At 37.3% G+C, this 20,824-nt stretch overlaps 1 protein-coding gene across 9 annotated transcripts in view; it reads left to right on the top strand.

The window, feature by feature from the left end:
• LOC104663792 (cytidine monophosphate-N-acetylneuraminic acid hydroxylase) overlaps positions 1–20,824 on the top strand; it is a 366,736-nt gene that overhangs the window by 328,862 nt on the left and 17,050 nt on the right. For all 9 annotated transcript variants that reach the window (XM_030929498.1, XM_030929496.1, XM_030929497.1 and 6 more), the window contains 6 exons: positions 3,850–3,959; positions 5,176–5,366; positions 8,819–8,966; positions 9,342–9,423; positions 10,208–10,345; positions 12,390–12,525. In XM_030929498.1, coding sequence (XP_030785358.1) covers positions 3,850–3,959; positions 5,176–5,366; positions 8,819–8,966; positions 9,342–9,423; positions 10,208–10,345; positions 12,390–12,525 — 805 coding nt within the window. The remainder of the gene's footprint in view (positions 1–3,849; positions 3,960–5,175; positions 5,367–8,818; positions 8,967–9,341; positions 9,424–10,207; positions 10,346–12,389; positions 12,526–20,824) is intronic.

Genomic DNA, 20,824 nt, shown 5'->3' with positions numbered 1-20,824 from the left:
ATGTTCACATTAAATATTAATAATATATTTAGCCATTTTTCTGTTAGAATTTAAGATCTTCAAAGTTTTACTTAAAACTGGTATTTTTGTGTTTAAGAGCTTCTCTGTATTTGGAGTTGTTTCATACAGTAGTTGAATTACTGGTAAAAGGATATGGCAATTAAAGCATTCACCACCAACACTTTGTATACTTCAGCCTAAAGGCGGGCTTCACTTGGCCCAATAACCTCAATGTGAAGGTAATAGAAGAAATACAGGAGTATATTTTTGCAAGTATATTTTTGCAATCTAGAGATAGTGTGGCACTTCTTCACTCTTCAGATAACACTTCATAAGGAGAGCTCATAGGGCAAACAAAAATGTTAAATATGGATGAATATGATTTTATTAACACAATATTTCTGCTAATGAAGGACACCATGGACACAATTAAAAGACATAATGACAGTTTGAGAGTTTTTTGCAATGTTTATAATCAACAAGAGATTAATATCAAGCATAGAGTAGGAAATAATGCAAACTGACAAGACAGACAATTCAAATAAAAAGGGAAGAAAGAGTATGAACTAGAATTTTACAGAATAAACCCAAAGGGCTATTAAACATATGAAGATACTTACTAAATTAAGTAGTAATCAGAAAACTGCAAATGAAACAAGGAGGTTTCACTTTACATCATTTAGAGTGGAAAAAAAATAGAAGCTAAGATCGTGCCAAACGTTGTCAGTGACGTAGAAGTCCTCATCCACGTGATGGGAGTGTGGCTGTTGCAGCCATTCTGAAGAGTAATCTGGCAGTAACTAGCCAAATGAGTTTTTGTTTGTTGTTTTTGTTTCTTTTTGTTTTGTTTTGTTGTTTTTAGGGCCAGGGACTTGCTATGTTGCCTAGGTTGGACTTCAACTCCTGGGCTCAAGTGATCCTCCCATCTCAGTCTCTCTAGAAGCTGGGAATACAGGCACGTGCCACTGTGCCTGGCTCCTGATGAGGTTTATGAACATACTAGGATCCATGAATCCTGCTCTTGTTTATACCTCAAAGAAATTCTGTTGTGGCAGAATCTAGGAGTCTACCTCTGGGAGAGTGAATTTGTAAAATGTGGTAGACATGAACCATGGAATACTCAACTGCAATTAGATGTGGGCTAGATGTACACATGGCAACATCATGGGTGTCAAAATCATAGTGTTGAGTGAAAAAGAGTAGGAAACAGACCGGAGGTCTAATACCATTTATATAAATTAAAAATGCACACACACACAATATAATGCATATTTTGCACAAACATTCAGAATGGTACCTTGGAGGGGAGGAAAATGAGAATGGGAACTAGAGATAAAGGGAATAAATAAATAATATTAAAAAGAGAAGAGCTTTGCATGGATCAAATACATGTCATGAACCGGAAGTTATGACTAACACAACCGTTTCCACTTGATGTCCTGAATGAATGAATGAATGAGTTCATCATATGTTCCTTCTTTAATATGTATTGCATTACCATCCATTCTTTGCCACTGACAAACTTTTGCTCCCACTGACTGGTATATAAACATGCCTTTTCTCCCCATACCTTACCAGCTCAGAACATTCTTAGTCTTTCAGACTGTTCTCATTTGAGGCAAAAATTGCATCTCATTGTTTTTACTTGCACTTTTCTATCAAATATGATGCTAATATTTCACTAAATATGGTTTGGCAAAATGTGTTTGCCAAATTTTTTTGGTGTTAGAACTTCTTCATTTTACATTTGTATCTATTCAGATTTTCCATTGGAATTATTTCTGTTGCTGTTAAATGTAAAAGTCCTCTCATATTTAATATTCTATTTTATACATTTTTATGACTTGGTCACTTTGTGTCTTTAATCAACTAGAATGCCTAGAGAACTAATTGTCACAGCACCATGTTAGATGGTCCACATATTTATGATACCTTCTTTAGAATAAACAGTTAACATAGTTGGGATCCACTTTGTGGCTGACCTAATGTCAATAATCAGTGATTTGATTATTATAGTTTTATGGTATGCTTTTGTTCCATTTCTCCTTCATTATTCTTCCTTTAAAAAGATTGTAGGGACTACCATTTGTTTTTTCTGGATAAAATTATAACCCAAATGATCTAGATTTTATCAGCTTGTAAGGTTAAATTAATAATACTATATTCTCATGAATTTATTTATGATAGTTGGCAGATGTCACATTCTTCTTTGTTGCATCTATGCAATTTATCTTTGTGCAAGGGGCATAGAGAGATCTTTATGGTAATTGCTTCAGAACAATGATTAAGAGTTACAATTGCTTCCTGGCCTTTTGGCTAAGATCAAGTGAAGAATTACAGACTTATTTTTTTCTGCATCTCTTGAAAAAGAAAAATTACGAAGACGGGCGGGTATCAGTGCAAGAGTTTCCTGAGGGTCTCCCATAATACAATTGTATTTTTCTAATGAGTTGGCTAGTATATAGGTTTGTTGGTCCTACAATGACCTTTTAAAATTCTATATATTCCTTTACGTATAAAATAATTACCAAAATAATATTGTTTATTAAATGCCTGCTCTGTTCCAAGCATGGTGCTAGACACTTTAGGATCTATTATTTCATCTAATCTCCAAAACAACTGTATGAAGTATGTATCATAATTTTATAGATCAGAAAACTGAGGCTCAGGATACTGCTAATAAGGAGCAGAAATAGGATTCCCATCCAGATGTTCCCAAAACCAGCATTTTTTCTAGTTTATGACACTAATTTCCAGCAATCATATAACCTCAAAATAATAATATGTACCTTTATTATACCACTCGCAATTTCAGGAACATAGTTCAATAATAATGGCATTCTTTATGTATTCCTGATTTTATTAAGAAAGCCATTTGTGTTTCACCATTAAATAAGCTGATAGTTATGACTAAGAAAAATATTTTTATTAAATTTCTTAAGCAATGTTAAAAAGGTATTAAAAATTAAGTGAACACCCATGTACCCAGCACCCAGCTTAAAACATAAAACATTAACAACACAATATGTATATTTCCTTGATTATATCACATATCCCCCCACCCATGCCCTGGAGGTAATCACTTTTTTGAATTTGGGACTTCAGGATAGCTACTCTCTATTCCCTCAGCTTTATTGAGGTATAATTAACAGAATTGTATACAAATACTCCTCAACTTACATAACTCATCTTAGGTTGAAAATAGTGTAAGTCAAAATGTAGTTAATACACCTAGCCTACCAAGCATCGTAGCTTAGGCTAACCTACCATACACATGCTCAGAACATGTACATTAGCCTGCAGTTGGGCACAATCACCTGGCAACATGGTCCATTGTAGAGTATCTGGTGTTTACCCTTGTGATTGCACATGGCTGACTGGGAGCTGCACCTGCTGCCGCTGCCCAGCATTTTACTGTCTATCACCAGCCCAGAAAAGATCAAAATTCGGAATATGGTTTATACTGAATGTGTGTCATTTTTGCAGATCAGATGCCCCTCCCTGTGCATTCCCATAGCGCCTCAAAGTCATCTCTATCAATCATTCATTTCGTTGTAAGGAAGTCTTATTTGTATGTGTGTATCCCTGACATGACTGAGACCTCATAAATTCTGTAACCGCAATATGAATAAAGAAATGAATTGGTGTTCATCTTAAGTTGTAGTCTCTGCAGCTATTGCTTCATCTAAGGGAGTGGTCTTTGTTTGATTTTGTTCCATCAACAAAGGGTGTTAACACCCTTTGTTTTGAGTTTTCTTTGATTTTTGGAAAACCATGCATTTCTATTTCAGTGATGCTTTTAAAAAGCCATTTTTGTCATTAATCCAGATTTGTTCTCATTTGATTCAGTTGTTGAAATGGATGAAAACAACGGACTTTTACTTTTAGAACTGAATCCTCCTAACCCTTGGGACTCAGAGCCCAGATCTCCTGAAGAGTTGGATTTTGGAGAAGTCCAGGTAAGGAAATATTAAAAGGATAATATTATTAAACACAAAAATGTAACCAAGATGTCCATTTAACATCTATATCTGTAAACATCCTATATTACCTTGAATACTCTTTGAGTTGAGTATTTATGACATATGATAAAAAGTCATATGATAAAACAAATTCTTTAAGGAACCCCCAGAACCTGGCAGGGATTACAAGGAAAAAAACAACACAAAACTTTGGGGAAAATCGCTAAGGAGACTCATGCAAAACTATTTGAGATTACCCTTAATGCCAGATCACTACTGGATAGAATGGGTAGTTGTATCTTCCAGCTTTATAAGAGAATTTCCTTCAGAGGAAACACTTTAATAGTTGGGGAGAGGCACACAATCAAAAATTTATTGTTCTGTGTATTTAGAAAGATTGTGTATTATTTGGGCAGGTACTTTAAGGAAACAAATGAGAACCTGCCCGGAATAGACGTAATAAAAACTAATCTGTGCCTTGACCTTTCCTCACCCACTTCGTTGGCTTTTCACATGACATTCCTGCTATCTTATCTCTGCTTCTGAATACATTCCCTTTCTCTGGAGGTGCCAAGCTGTGGCAAGAGAATGAGGAAAGGATTTGGGATCCCCATGGTGCCAGTCTCTAAGTCATTCTTTGTATCCATTCTTAGAGGCCCTGGCATCCACGAGTGATTATTTAACAGGTAATTTAGAAGAGAAAGTCTTGCAAGCCTGTTTAGCCAGTTGTCAGTTGAGTCTGCATGGCTATGTTTGCTCTAACAAACTCACGAGAATCATCCATTCATATTGCTATTCACAGCCACTCTGGCATTTAAATCCCCAAATGTTTGTGATAACATCTCTAACTGCCTTTCCTTGTAAAGTTTGCTTTAAAGGACTGGTCACAAAATATATTCTTCAGTGTGGACTGTAAATAACTGTTTGGGAACTAATTTAAATAAACTAAAACTAGGTAAACCAATTGGTTTGTCATCTAAAACTAACCATGAGAATTTATATTTGAATAAAGTCATGACCTGTGCTGGGAACTGTGTTCTATGAAAGGCTCTTGTTGGATTGTATTTGAGTCCGAGATTTTGCCTGATCATGCTTGGGAGCAAAGTACTCCAAACTCTGTACTTTGTCAGCCACCCAAACCAAACATTTCCGTTCATTGTTGCTGACCAGTAATGAACAATTCAATAATAGGAATCTCACTCTCTTTTAACAGATAACATACCTCACTCACGCCTGCATGGACCTCAAGTTAGGAGACAAGAGAATGGTGTTTGACCCTTGGTTAATGGGTCCTGCTTTTGCCCGAGGATGGTGGTTGCTCCATGAGCCTCCATCTGATTGGCTGGAGAGGCTGTGTCAGGCAGACCTCATTTACATCAGTCATCTGCACTCAGACCACCTGAGGTAATGAAGTCCTGAGCACACAACTCCTAAGCTCATGCTGCAGGGAAGGCATCAAATGTTCTCCAATTCTTTTGCAATCACTGCTGACTTTGAAGTAGGTTCAGTTAGGATGATGAAAAGAGGACTAATTAAGATAAATATTTATATTTGCATAGAAAGTTTATACTTTTAAAACTGTTTCCAGAAAGACAAATATGGCATGTTCTCACTTATAAGTGGGAGCTAAATAATGTGCACAAATAGGCGTAGAGAGTAGAATGACAGACACTGGAGGTTTAGAAAGGTGAAGGGGTGGGAAGTAGGTGAATGATGAGAAATTATTTAATGGGTACAATGTACATGATTAGGATTAATAATGCTCTGATTTTACCACTATGCAATCTTTGGTTGTAACAAAATTGCACTTGTACCCCATAAAATTATACAAATAATTTACACTTTTCTACACTTTACACCATTGGGAGTGAGGAAGGAGCTATTGTAAGGAAGCAGGGGAGAATGAATAACCATCTCACTTCCCACCCTAACGGAACACACATTTTCTATAAAGGGCCAGAGCCTAAATATTTTAGGCTTTGCAAGCCATACAGTGAGAGTTGCCACCACTCAACCCTGATGTTGTAACCCAAAAGCAGCCATAGATGGTCCTGAATGAGACTGACTGTGTTCCAATCAAATTTTATTTATGGATAATGACATGTGAATATCATATAATTTTCATGTATTACAAAATATCATTGTCCTTTTCATTTTCTTTACAACCGTTTAAGAGGTAAAAACCATCCCCTCAGCTGTGGGCAAGCTTCAAAAGAAAAAAGAAGCCACCCTTAGCTTGCAAGGTTGTACATAAACAAGCAGCAGCAGGTTGGATTCAGCCCACACATGGTTTGCCAAGCTCTGATTTATAGTATCCTAACACTAAACACCCAACGTAGTAATCCTGACTCAACCTCACTCAGTATTTCATTGAAACCAGAGTAATATGATACTAATGATAGCAACTGAAATTTTCCCTGACCCAGGCAATTAAAAAAGAGGGAGAAAGGAGGACTTTAAGTTAAGAAACCACACATATTTGCGAATGTACTGAGCTATTAGAAGAGGGAAGCACATATTGCCAATTCCTTTGTTTAACTATAGGGTCATATTTCTTCATCATTATTTTGAAATTTGTATCACTTCTGCTGGATTGCCAATATAAACACATAACAATGCCCATAATGTGCTACTCAAGCAATTCGACTTTGTTTTTCTGTGCCCCTACGTGACAAAATGGTTAGGGATAACATGTTGGTTGCTGGTTGACTGGCCCCTTAATTTTTTATTCTAAAGCATATGGGAACTCTAAATTGTGGATATGCTCTGATTTATTTTTCAGGAGAGGGCTTTTTTTTTTTTTTTTTTTTTTTGAATTAACTGTTTTAGTAACAAATTGCTTACAACACACTTCTTAACTGATCACAACCCCCTAGGATACTGTGGTACTACAACTAAAATTCTACTTTATGTGATACCTTTGTGCCACACTACCTCCTGGAACTATACTTGCATAATTTCAGGATTACAAGAGCCCTGAGTTCATTTGTTATACAATAACAGTAATGTGTGGTAGTAATTTTGTATAGCTTGTGTAGGGACAATAGCACATAAATGATGTGATTGCTTTATAGTGTCTAAGATGCAATTACCTAAAGTCTTAATGAGAGAGATTCTATGGGAATACACTAAATTTAGGGAGGGTAAGAACTCATTTAGTTGAGTTATTCTTTAACTACTGTCCTGAAAACCAGTTTAGCTTTCATTTCATGGGCTTGTGTTGACAGTTGTCTTGCATTAAAACATCAGTTTTCAACTATAGTATAACAACACATTGGTTGTGCAGTGTGTTGCAGATAGTTTGTTATTGAAAAGGGGCCAAAGCTTGTGATTTTTTTACTCCTTTGGGTCTATTTCCTTGATAGACCCTTACTTTTTGACTCTTTCCTAGTCAACTAATAAACATCAAGACTGTTTGCCCCCAACCCTTCTGTCTGGCCTTTATTTACTGAATAAAGCCTCCCTGATTTACAAAAACAAGGGAAAAGGCCAATGTACTTTGGTGGATTGCCAGTAAGAATTATTAGCAATCGAAAAATCCAAAGCAATAAACATCCATTTTAGAATAACTTATCCTAACTCCCAAAGTCCTTTAAAATGCAGGATTTCATTGCTGAACCCAGAGACTGAAGGTACATTCAAAGAATCATTGATTTTTTGAATCTTTTTTTGCGGGGGAAGAAAGTTTATTACTTCTGTCACTTCCTTCCAGCTTCTACTTATTTGGATAGCTTTTAACGCAATGCTGGAACTTGAATATTAGTACAGCTAAGTGCTGACAGACAGATTTTTACAGTACTTTCCCTATGATCATATATCTTATTTTGCCTGATCTTATACTCTGTATACAAGTCTGATTCTTAAACCAGATAGTATATTCGTTAAAGTTAGAAACTTTCTTCTTATAGAAGCGCTAGGTTTAGAATCAGAAAACCCAAATTTGAATACCGATTTACTGTGTGTTGTGTATTTCTGAATGTTTCCTCATCTACAAAAACAAAAAATTCATAGCTTTTTTGTAAGAATTGAATAACATAGTATATAAAACTGCCCCAGCACCAAGTTTGAAATAATAGATGTGTAATCATTTATTTGTTTATTCAACTTTCTAGCACCCCCTACAGTATAATAACTCTGTTATATAATGAATGCTCAATAAATAAAATCTGACTTAATATGTCTAGATAGTCAAAAAGACTTGGATGATTGATTGTGTACTGAGTTGGGATTACTACAATTGTTGAATGTAGTTCCTCGACACTAAATTTCACTGTCTTGCCTAGCTGGTAATTCTGTCCCTCCCTTAAGGGTAAATAATATAGTCTGTTAAAGTGTGGCTTTGATATACAAAATATATTTTTTATCCTTAAAAAGGGACAGACTCTTTGAAGGTTGAAAAACCGACCCCCAAAATGGTCCTGGGGGGCTTTTGTCCTGTACTATGTCCCAGTCCTCTCTCTTACTGAGAGCTACTGCTTGAGGAATACAAAGAAATGAGGATCTCCATGATCTTCATTTCTTTTCTCTACAGCATGACTTTTTCTCATCTGTGCCTACTGTTAGAACTACTCCTCCTTCAAGCAGCATCAGTGTGGAAAATGGAACTTGCATACCTGGTTGATGTCCACACCATGAGCATATGATGTGTTCTAACAACAAAGATGAATCCCCTCAGAATCTCCCATCACTTTCACAGTCAGCCTTGAACAGAAACTTTTCTCTGGTCTTTGGGGAGAGTTCAGTTTTTCAATTCCTCACTTCTCTGTCATATATGTTGGTAAAAGGAACAAACTGTCCCTCATACTAGATGACACTATTTTTTTCTCCTTTCAACCTTTCCATCTGTCTTATCCTAGTTACCCCACACTGAAAAAGCTTGCTGGGAGAAGACCAGATATTCCCATTTATGTTGGAAACACAGAAAGGCCTGTATTTTGGAATCTGAATCAGAGCGGTGTCCAGTTGACTAATATCAATGTCGTGCCATTTGGAATATGGCAGCAGGTCAGAAATCTGTTTTCTTTCCATGCTTTCCAATTATGCTTTCTGGGATGAATGTTAGGTGAGATAGTCACCGTAAGATTAAGTAAAAAAATGGGCCAATGTGGTCTGTCCCTGATACTGCATAAACACAACCTCTATTTGAGCTTCAAACGTTAGGCAGACTGTCCTGGGCAAAGATTATTTTCTTTCCGTTAACCCATACTATTATAGTATAACACTACAGAACAGGTAATAAATCTAGTTCTGAATAAGGAAATTTCTTCAAATACGAGGTTCAATTGAGCAGTCTTTCCAGAACAGGTGATTACCTTCTCAAATATTAAATTAAAAACCAAACTGAAATTCACAGTTATTGGTTTGATTGTTAAATTCCAGGTGGACAAAAATCTTCGATTCATGATCTTGATGGATGGTGTTCATCCTGAGATGGACACTTGCATTATTGTGGAGTACAAAGGTATGTTTTTATCCCCGTTGACAATGAAAACTGGAAAACATTCTTAATAGGAGGAATAGTAATATCTATATGAAATTTCATCACATGTTCATCTTCTAGCTCCATTTTGAAAGAATATAGCATATTATATCCTTGTCCTAGAAATATGGAACTACCTTTCAAATAATTTTTCCAGAAAACAAATTACAAATAATATCATCTAGATTGTGACAGGAGCAAAGCTTTCTCTCATAAGGCAATAGATATTTTACATTCCACCTATAGTGATTTCTTCAAAATTACCTTTATTAAATAAATGTCTTTTATTACTTTCACCTAGAAATATCATGTAATATAATCATGCACTGCTTTTCATATGAAAAGATGGCCTTACTGCCCCAATAATCATTTGATTATGAACTTTGCATGTAATTTGCAAAAGATACAGGGAAGTATGTTAATCCACTCTTTTCTGATCCTTTGGGCTCAACACCTGGAAAAAGTTGACTGAAGAAAGCAGTCTATGAATGAGCTAGAGTGGAATTAAGGTAAATGTCTTCATGAGACACCTAGAATCCACCAAGTCAAATAGGATGAATTTAGTCACTTGAAAATTCAGAATATACTATTGAAAACTTTAAGTTTTAAAAGCTTACTGTTTTTCCTTTAATATAATCAATTCTTCTATAATCAAATAAGTTCAGTTATACAGACTGTACACAGAAGACTTTGTCTTGGAATTTAAACCATTCATGGGTGTTCAAGATTTCACCTTGAATACCTATACCTCTTTGTTTCTCCACAGGTCATAAAATACTGAATACAGTGGACTGCACCAGACCCAATGGGGGAAGGCTCCCTATGAAGGTTGCTCTAATGATGAGTGATTTTGCTGGAGGAGCATCAGGCTTTCCAATGACTTTCAGTGGTGGAAAATTTACTGGTAATATTTTATATGAAAGTGATACCAAGTATCAGGCATGGCACATTGCTAAATGCTGTGAGAGTAAATACAAATGTAATTGAGACATGGTCCCTACAAGAAGCATGCAATCTCATTGGGAAACAAGACTTGTAAGTTGCAGATTACAAACTAAGGTTTCTAGCTCACAATGTGATGGAGCATGAAGGAAATGTTGAGATCTGAGAGCACCTCAGGAGGAGCCAAAAAAAAGAATCACTTGGATTCACTGTGTAGACCATAGAGCAGAACAGGAAAGGCCTGAAATGGGTCATCCAGGCTTAGGTGCTCTTGGAATATAGTTCCTAATGGGGTGTGCACCTCAACCTGTGGATGTTCATATCAGGGAGCAGTGCACCCAGAGGAGGGTCCTCTAGTCGGGGACCCCTAGTGCACCCAGAGGAGGGTCCTCTGGTTGGGGGTCTTAGGCAGGAGCCCTTCTGCTCTGGGTCCAAGAGTGGGGTTGGGGTTGGCTTGGGTGAAGTGTGTATCTTCAACACTAGCGTTGTAAGTGCTCAATAAATGTCCACTTAATAAGTTAATATATCTGATAAGTGATCCCTGTCTAACAATGTGGCAGAAAATGCCCTGTTTTGCAATATGAAGATAACCTTTGTCCCATTCTTTGCTTTCTTCTCTAAGTCTATATTCATTGCCTCCCAGAGTGTGTAACCACATGAGAAATAGAGGGAAGGTTCTGTCCTTAAGAAGTTAAAAATGTGACTGGGAAGGTAAAACATACTTATTAAAGGTTAACTGGCATTATCCCATTGTGTGTGACAGTGAGTTTGTGTGTGTGTGTGCACGTGTGCGTGAGTACACGCATATACATTTTAAGAGGCCTTAAATATACAAAAATGTTATGTCTAGGTGATGGGTAGCTTGTATATTTTTTATATCCTTATCTGTGTTTGTCAAATTTCATAGAAACATTAACAGTAACAGCTCCCTGATCTTGTACCCTGTATGCTCTGAGTCCTGTCTAATTTCTCAAGTTCCTTCACTGCCTGTCACTCTGATGCTTGCTATATATCAACCCATCCTGCCTTTTGTTTCTTAGACCCAAAGTGTCAAGTGCACACCTGCCCTAGGTCTTTCTGTTTGCTGTTTCCATTGCCTGGAGTGCAGCTGGCCCTGATTTGCATGTGACTAGCAACTTTTCATCTATGTCTCAACTCAAATGTCATCTCTTCACTAACCATCCTTTCTAATGATTCCCTCCATCTCATCCCACTCACCCCAGCCTCTCTGTTCTGTTGCTGTCTTACTTTCTTCATGGTGCATCACTCTTTGCAATGACTTTACTTGTTCATTATTTGCTTCTCTCACTAGAACGAACACTCCATGAGAGCAGGGACCTGCTTTGCCTTGTTCACCACTTTATTCCCAGTGGCTAGAACCACGTCTGACAGAGTAGGTGCACAATAAATATTGGTTGTGTGAATGAATAAGCAAATGAACAGCGCTATGAGAGAGGCATCATGATGCCATTTACAGAGAAGATACAGACATGGAGAAGTTAGGTAGTTTGCCCAAGGCTGCCCAACCAGTAAGTGGTGGGTCAGGATTTTCATCCTAAGTGATTCCAACATCATGCTCGTAATCACTGTGTATTGTCAGACTATGTTGAACACGCCTGTTATAATCTACAAAAATAACAAAGCCATTTCCATGTTAGTAAAGAGTTAACAATTTCAAGAATTACAATACCCTTAAAATGCACATGAACATCAACTACGATTGTGCATGCTACCCTGTGTATTCAGCTAGGGTCCGAATGAATTGCCATATACAAGGAGAAAGCTCAGTGTCTTTGGCTGGCTTGGTAACATTTTCCTAGTAACCAATTGAAATTTGCAAGATAAAAACTCCGGGGAAATCCTCCGCTAATGACATGGAGCCTTGTTCTATTTCTGCCTTAGTTATCTATCAATTTTATCTGCTGAAAGAGTTCCAATCTGCTAGAACATGTGTTTTTCTGTGATTTTCCAGAGAGGAGAGTCTAATTTAAATCCTGTCATTTCAGAGGAATGGAAAGCCCAATTCATTAAAACAGAAAGGAAGAAGCTCCTGAACTACAAGGCTCAGCTGGTGAAGAACCTGCAACCCCGAATTTATTGTCCCTTTGCTGGGTATTTTGTGGAATCTCACCCATCAGACAAGTATGGCTAGACACTTTGTACATCTTTATATACAACTTAACGTATGGTGGAATGAGCGACTTTGCTGTGAAAGCAATGTGACATGAGAAGGAAAGTGATTAGCAGGTGTCTAGAACTTTTAACAAGCTGCTAGAGAACACAGAACATGAATAAAAGCCACATTTGGCAGCCAGGAACTCTTTCAGGAGATAAAATAACAGATATTCTCCGAAAGGATCCCAGGAAAGAGGATGGCAACTGCCATTTACTGTTTGCCAGGAAGTGAACTGGGAACTTTTAGCTAAGCCATCTAAGTTAATCTCCCAATAACACTATGCATAGGAAGGGGGTATTGTTCCTTTTTTGCAGATAGGGAATCTGAAACTCAGAAAGGCCAAGGGACATGCCCAAAGTCACCCTGTTGGAAACATGAGTTGAGAATGGAACCCTGGTATGCTTAGTTCCAAAGCTCTTTTCTCTACACCATACTGCATTCCAGAATAGAATTGTGTTATTATCAGATTGAAGCTGTCTTCTCATGTTTTAGGTACCTCATGTGATTTTTCTTGCAGCAGTATAACTTGTGCAAATGCTATGAATCATCACCAATTTATGGGATTGTTGAAAGAAATAAAAGACCATGAATTTGATCTTGTCCCCTTTGCCAATGCTCGGTTAAGTCAAGAAAACCTACATGATTAATTTCAAGATTCTCTTGAAACAAAAGAATTGCTTGCCAAATATGCAGGAATCAAAGATAAAATCTGGCAGTGTGGTTTGTTTTTTGATCTGATATCATAATGCCTATGAAAAAACTCATTTTGAATCTCATCCTAAGTCTGACTCCAATGTCATGCTCTTAATCACTATGTACTGTCAGATTATGTTGAACACATCTTGTGTTTGAACACAATGAAAGGAAAAGCTTAATTGTGACTTAGTTATACGAGGAGAAATATTTTATTAGGTTCCTAGAGCTGTTGTAACAAAGGAACATAAACTGGATCATGTAACAAAAATTTGTTGCAACAGCCCTAGGAACCTATTACAATTTTTGTTAACAAACATTTGTTAAGTTCTAGGGGCCAGAAGTTTGAAATAAGCTGTGGGCTGAGCCATGGTCTGTTTAAAGCCACTGGGGAAGGATTGATCTCCAGCCCTCTCCCAGCCTCTGGTTGCCTCAGACACTCCTTGGCTTGTAGATGACCATCTTTACTGTCTCTTCACATGGCATTTTCCCTGTGTGCCTATCTGTGTGCAAATTTTCCTTTTTTTATAAAGACGTCAGTCGGATTGTTTTAGAGCCCACCTACATGACCTCATTTTCACTTGATTACCTCCATAAGGACCCTATCTCCAAATAAGGTCACATTCTGAGGTACTAGGACTTAGGACTTTAACATTTCATTTTTGAGGGGAAAACAACCCATCACACGTATTTATGTTAAAATGGAAACCTGTCATGGCACCAATTAATAATTTTATACATTTAAAAAAATAAACCAATAGGCAGATTTTATTTTAAATTGACAGCATTAAAATTCCCTGCAAAGTTGAGCAAAATTTGAAGAATATTTCATTAGTATTGATAATTTATAGTTGAGTTTTGATTTATGTAATACCCCTTTGAATTCAATGTTAATGAGTTGACACAAGAGTTAGTAAATTTACTAAACTTGGACAGGCATAGTTTTGAAACTCTTATGCTTTTGCTTCAAAGCCAAATCAGTTCTTCTAAAAAAAAAAATATGAACCAGTTGTGTCAATGTGGATTTGAATGTTACATGAAAGTACATTTTTAGTACTTGCTTCTTTTTATTGGGAAACTTTTTGGGTATGTGTGGAACAACTTGAGCATGAGAATCTACTTTTTGAACTATACATTTTATAAAATCTAAATATAGATCAAGTCTTTTGGATGAAAATGTAAGATCTAAATTGAGATGTACTCTGTTTAAAATATACATTGGATTCCAAAGACTTGATATGCAGAAAAGAATGCATAATATCTCAATTTTTAAAACTTGATTTCATATTAATATAACATTTGGATTAAGTAAAATCTATTAATTTTACTTGTTACTTTGTACTTTTTTAATGTTGCTACTAGAAAATTTAAAATTACACACATGCTTGCATTGTGTTTCTATTGAATAGAGTTTAATAATTTTTGGCATCACAGATCTTTTAATAGAGTAAAATCTCAGCTGTATAGAACTTCTGGGAACTCAGGCATTCTAAATAATGAAATCATGCTAGGTAGCAAAATTTTCTGGATAGCTATAGTTTATCTCTCTAGATGTGAAAATTTTATGATTTAGGTATAATTGTCTTCTCAGAGTATTAGAACATAATTGATCTTTTCTTGATACTATGGATTCATCATTTCAAAGTTTTAGAATGTAATATTAAGCTTGATGTTCCTACAGTTCACTGGAGGATGTTATAACAGGATATGTTTGCCCCTGCACTAAATAACCCCAGGCAGTAAAGCATTATATCTGCTTATTACAGTTTAGCTAAGACGCTGTTAGTGATCATTCTTCACTGCTGTAACAAATCTTTACCAGCAGTCTCAATCCTTCTCTTTGATTTGCTGCTTCTAGCCAGCTAAGTAATTAAAAGTCAAAAATTAACTTGCTTTCACTTTTTGGACATATGCTTATGAGAGAGGCCCTGAGTAACTCTTCTGGTGAAGAACTGCTAGAAGCCTCATTCATAGATTACACTCCAAGGAAAAAGAATTGTTTTCTCAAATCAAAGCAATTTTGGTTTCAATAACGCGAAGAGAATCCTTGTCGCAGTTTTTTCTCTCACTAACCTCTCACCACTTTGCCCCAGAAGCGTATGCAGTTTTCAGAACATGCACAGCAGAACAGGGAAATTGAAGCCCTGGCTTTTCAGCCAGAAGATAAAGAAGGGGACACCTGGGAGGCAGAAAAATATTGGAGAGATTTCAGATAGGAGGAGGCTTAAGAAAGTGAGCCCGTAAAATTATGGATAAACTCCTGGGTTAACTCCAAAGCTGCACTGTGCATGTGGATCTGACCCTAAACAGGATATCAAACAAAGGACATATGCTTAAAACTATAAAACAGATGAAAGAAATCAAAGACTCTAATTAGATAAATGGAACAGTGTACTATTATTCAAGAATCAGATGTTTAATATAGTTCATATTTTAATTATCCCCAAACAAATTTATAGATTCAGTACAATGCCCTTCAAAATCCTAGCAGGATATTTTGTGGATCTAGATAGTGTCTAAAATTTATAGGAAAGGCAAAGGAATTAGACTAATCAAAATAATTCTGTAATAGAAGAGTAAAATTAGAGGAACATATTCTCTACTTTTAAGATTAGTTATAAAGCTGCAGTAATCAAGATAGTGTGGTGCTGGTGAAGGAAGAGACGCAGACATCAATGGAACAGAATAGAGAGTCCAGAAATACATCCACAGAGATATGGCCAGCTGATTCTTGGCAAAGATGCAATTTGGGGAAATGTGAATAAAAAAGGCTTTATTTTTTATTTTTTATTTGAGAGGGAGTCTCACTCTGTCGCCCAGCCTGGAGTGCAGGGGCATGATCTCTGCTCGCTGCAGCCTCCGCCTCCTGGGTTCAAGTGATTCTCCTGCCTCAGCCTCCAGAGTAGCTGGGACTACAGGTGCACGCCACCTTGCCCAGCTAATTTTTTGTATTTTTAGTAGAGATGGGGTTTCACCATGCTAGCCAGGATGATCTCAATCTCCTGACCTCACAATCTGCCTGCCTTGGCCTCCCAAAGTGCTGGGATTACAGCTGTGAGCTACAAACCACCACGCCCAGCCAGAAAAAAGGCAATTTAATGGAGAAAGGGTAGTCGTTTCAACAAGTGTTACTGGAGCAATTGCACACCCATACACACACAAAAAAACCTTACCTCGATCTGAACCTTATGTCATATGCAAAAAGTAAGTAAAAATGGATTATAGATATAAATGTTAATATAAAACTATAAAATTTCTAAAAGAATATATAGGGGAAATATTCCTGACTGTGGGATAGACAAAGACAGATATTGCATCAAAAGCATGATCTATTTTAAAAATTAATATATTATTCTTTATTAAATTTTAAAATGATTGCTCTATAAATAGGAAACTATTAAGAGGATGAAAAGACAAACTAGACTCTGAGAACATTTTGCAAGTAGCCTACCTGACAAAGAACTTGTATCCAGAACATATAATGAACTCTCAAAAATCAGCAATGAGACTACGATTTAAAATAATTTAAAAGATCAATAGTAAGAACATTTAAAAATTGACAAAATATTTGAACAGACACTTCACCAAAGAAGATATATGGATGTCAAATAAGCATATGAAAAGATGCTGAATAGCATTAGCCATTAGGAAAATGAAAACACCACAATGGCATAACTATTAGAATTAATGTCTCTTTGGAAAATTGACAATACCACCTTATGTCAAAAATACAGACCAACAGCCCTCACACTTTGCTCTTAAGGATGCAAAATGGTGCAGTCCCTCTAGAAAACACTTTTGCAGTTTCTCTGAAGCTAACCTTACTGTATGATCCAACAGTTCCACTCCTGAGTTTTTGCCCTAATTAAATTAAAACTTTTATTCACACAAAATATCTATATGCAAATATTAATAGTAGCTCTATTCATAATCACCAGATCAACCCAAATAGCCTTCAACAGGTGAATGGATAAACAAGCTATGGTATAGTCATATAATAGACTACTACTCAACAATAAGAACTGCTGCATACAACAGTGTGGATGAATCTCAAAGGCACTGTGTTGAGTGACAGAAGCCAGTCTCAAAAGGTTACATACTAAAAGATTCTATGTATATGATTTTCTGGAAAAGGCAAAATTATAGGAATAGAGAGTAGATTCGTGATTGTGAGGAGGTAGGGGTTAAAGAAGAATTTTACTACAAAGTTGCCAATGCAAGGAAGTTTTGGGGGTGATGAACTGTCCTGTATCCCAATTGTAGTGGCAGTTACACGAATCTATATTTGTGTTAAGATCTATATATCTGTGCTCCCTCAAAAAGTTAAAAAAAAAAAAAAAAGATCTCAGTAAATTTGAAAAATTAAAGATCAAAAAAGGCAAACATGGTGATTCTTAAAGAGCATCTTGGTAGTTAAGGCAAGCATATTATTTTTTTTGTTTGTGAGTTTTGTTTTGTTTTTTGGTAGAAACAGAGTCTAGCTCTGTCACTCAGGCTGGAGTGCAATGGCGCAATCTCAGCTCACTGCAACCTCCGCCTCCCAGGTTCAGGGGATTCTCCTGCGTCAGCCTCCTGAATAGCTGGGACTACAGGCATGCACCACCATTCCCAGCTATTTGTTTGTTTGTTTATTTGTATTTTTAGTAGAGATGGGGGTTTCCCCATGTTGGCCAGACTGGTCTCCAACTCCTGACCTCAAATGATCCTCCCACCTTGACCTCCAAAGTGTTGGGATTACAGGTGTGAGCCACTGTGCCCAGCAAGCATATTTAAGTCATATTTGTGATACAGTCAGTTTATATTACATGCACATTTTATGGACTTCATAATCTCTTGCAAAAGCAATACATATAATAAATCTACCCATTTGTGTTATTTGGAGCACAATTTTGTTGTAAATGCTAACAAAGTTTATAGATGTTTAAACTGTGCTTTTATGAGATTCCCTTGATTGTATATGGAATTTATTTGACCCTGAGCTTATGCAGTGACTCATCCCCTAGCTATAACATTTTCATGAGCAATCACCTGTTTCACAAAAAATTTATTTTATCATACAGTTATTGGTATTTTGTGAACAAAGGGCAGGGACTGTTTATGTGCAGGCAGGAAATGCATGTGTCATTTTACCGTGAAAGTACACTTACCTGTATTTGTCTGAATTTATTGGATAATAAGGCGAGTTTTCATGACAGCAATCATGTTAGGACTGCCCATGACTTCTCATCAACTGGAAGCAGCAGGACAGTAGGAGGAGGACATGGGATTGTGGTTTTGGTTCTACCACCATCTATCTGACTCCTCTGCACTTCATTTGTCTCATTGTTAAAACCTGACATCACTTTGACATTCTATGGTCTCTTGCAATGTAGCTACAATGTGTGTAATTGCTTAATGTGGTCTCTTGCTGATGTGTTTCTTTTGAAACTTCTTGTTGACTTTATTTAGCTGTCTTGTATCTTCCAAATTTTTTCAGAAAAGAGTGGTCTAAGGTTAAAACATAATTTCTTTTGATCAATGCTCTTCGTTACTCGTAAATTCAGTTTTCATTCACTGAGTGGCACTGTGCTAAGTACTGGAGAACTAGAGATAAAATGATTGTCTCTTCTCAGAGTGATGGTCTATTAGACGAGAAGAATAATTGTAATGCAGAATGATCAATGCAGGCAAGGGGATACAGATGGAGAGGAGACGAACATTGGATGAGTCTATGAATGCTGCATTTTAGAGAAGGAGTAGGAACTGACCAGCAAAGCTAACAAGGTGCTGCAATGAGAGAGTGCAGGTCAGAACAGGAGATGGGGTTGTATGAGCACTTTAGGACATGCTACATGATTTGGATTTTTTCCTGGAAGGATAGGCAGCCTGATAGTCGGGTGAGGAACAGGGATGTAATCAGATGTGCACTGGAGGGGTTTGTATGCCTGTGTGATGGCAAAGGGAAAGGGAGACTAGTTTGGAAACTATTGCAATAACCCAGGAAGGAATAATGAATGGCAGTGGGGAGTGAGAAGGGAATGCAGATTCAAGAACTATTAAGTAGGTTGAGTTGCAAGGACGTGGAGAAGAATTGGAGGTGGTGGGTACTTGACCACTTAATGTGATGCTGTAATTTAAAGCAATTAAAAGCTGCACTGTTGCATGTAAGTAGTTGGCAAATACTTTCACTTCCCACAATACCCCATCTAGATACTGATTTTATTTTTATTTTATAGAGAGACAAAGACACATCAAGCAGTTACAGAACTTTGTGACCACCACACCTTATGTTTTAGGAAGAGTAATGAATAGTAACGTGATTGGAGAGGGGAAAGTTGGAGGCAGGGAGACCTGTTAGTGAACTATGTAGAGACTAAAGGCCGGAAGAAGATGAGACACTGTGGTGACTGTAACAGTGGGAGGATATTAATGTGTGTAAAAAGGGAAAAGCTACTGACGTCTTTGGTGCCATGACAACATCCTCACTTATGTCTACAAAATTGATTCCAAGATCATAAATGTGTCACCTGAGTGCTATAGAAATGCAAATGATTATGTACTTTTTGCTTATCTGGCTAAACATATCTATCAAGTCTGGGTAACCAATTTGTAGCTCAAGGAAGTAAAATTCCCTTTAACAGAAATGTCTGTCTATAAAACCCATGTTAGGTGAATCACAGTGGCAAATCCTTTCTCTGGATCTTTCTCTTTCTGCTCCAACACAACCACAATCACATTCTTGTATGACATTGAAATTGAAGAGTTAAGGCTTTTCGAGAAAGACTGTGATACAGAATTAGATTTGGGAGGCACCACGCTTTTATCAATGCCACAGTTAGAAATTAGATCTCAGCCAGACGCGGTGGCTCACACCTGTAATCCCAGCACTTTGGGAGGCCAAGGCAGGTGGATTGCCTGAGGTCAGGAGTTCGAGACCAGCCAGGCCAACATGGCGAAACCCCATCTCTACTAAAAATACAAAAATTAGCCAGACATGGTGGTGGGCACCTGTAATCCTAGCTACTTGGGAGGCTGAGGCAGGGAGAATTGCTTGAACCTGGGAGGGGGAGGTTGCAGTGAGCCGAGTCGTGCCATTGCACTCCAGCCTGGGCGACAGAGCAAGACTCTGTCTCAAAAAAAAAAAAAAAAAAAAAAAAAATTAGATCTCAGAGCCCAGGAGTTGAGACCAGCCTCAGCAACAAAGTGAGACCCCATCTCTACAAAACATCAAAAAATTAGTCTGGCATAGTGGTGCATGCCTGTAGTCCCAGCTACTTGGGAGGCTGAGGCAGGAGAATTGCTTGAGCCCAGGGGGGTTGAACCTTCAGTGAGCCATGTTCATGCCACTGTACTCTACCTGGATGAAAGAGTGAGACCCTGTTTCAAAAAGAAAGAAAGAAAAAAAGAAATTGGATCTCAAGATGGGTTGCAACTGAGGATGTATGTGTGTAACAAGTAGATTTTTAATGGTTTTGAATGTAAAAACTTTTCAGATTTTACTCCCAAAGTTTTGTGGCATCCTGTGAGGGCTGAGCCTTCACTGGCTGCACAGCCTGTGTTGGACAGCTGGGTGGAGAGCTGGAGCTGGGCTGA

The sequence above is a fragment of the Rhinopithecus roxellana genome, chromosome 4 (assembly GCF_007565055.1).
Source record: "Rhinopithecus roxellana isolate Shanxi Qingling chromosome 4, ASM756505v1, whole genome shotgun sequence".
NCBI classification, from domain to species: Eukaryota; Metazoa; Chordata; class Mammalia; order Primates; family Cercopithecidae; genus Rhinopithecus; species Rhinopithecus roxellana.
The sequence above is the reverse complement of the archived record's forward strand: the minus strand, read 5'-3'. Positions and strand labels throughout refer to the sequence as shown.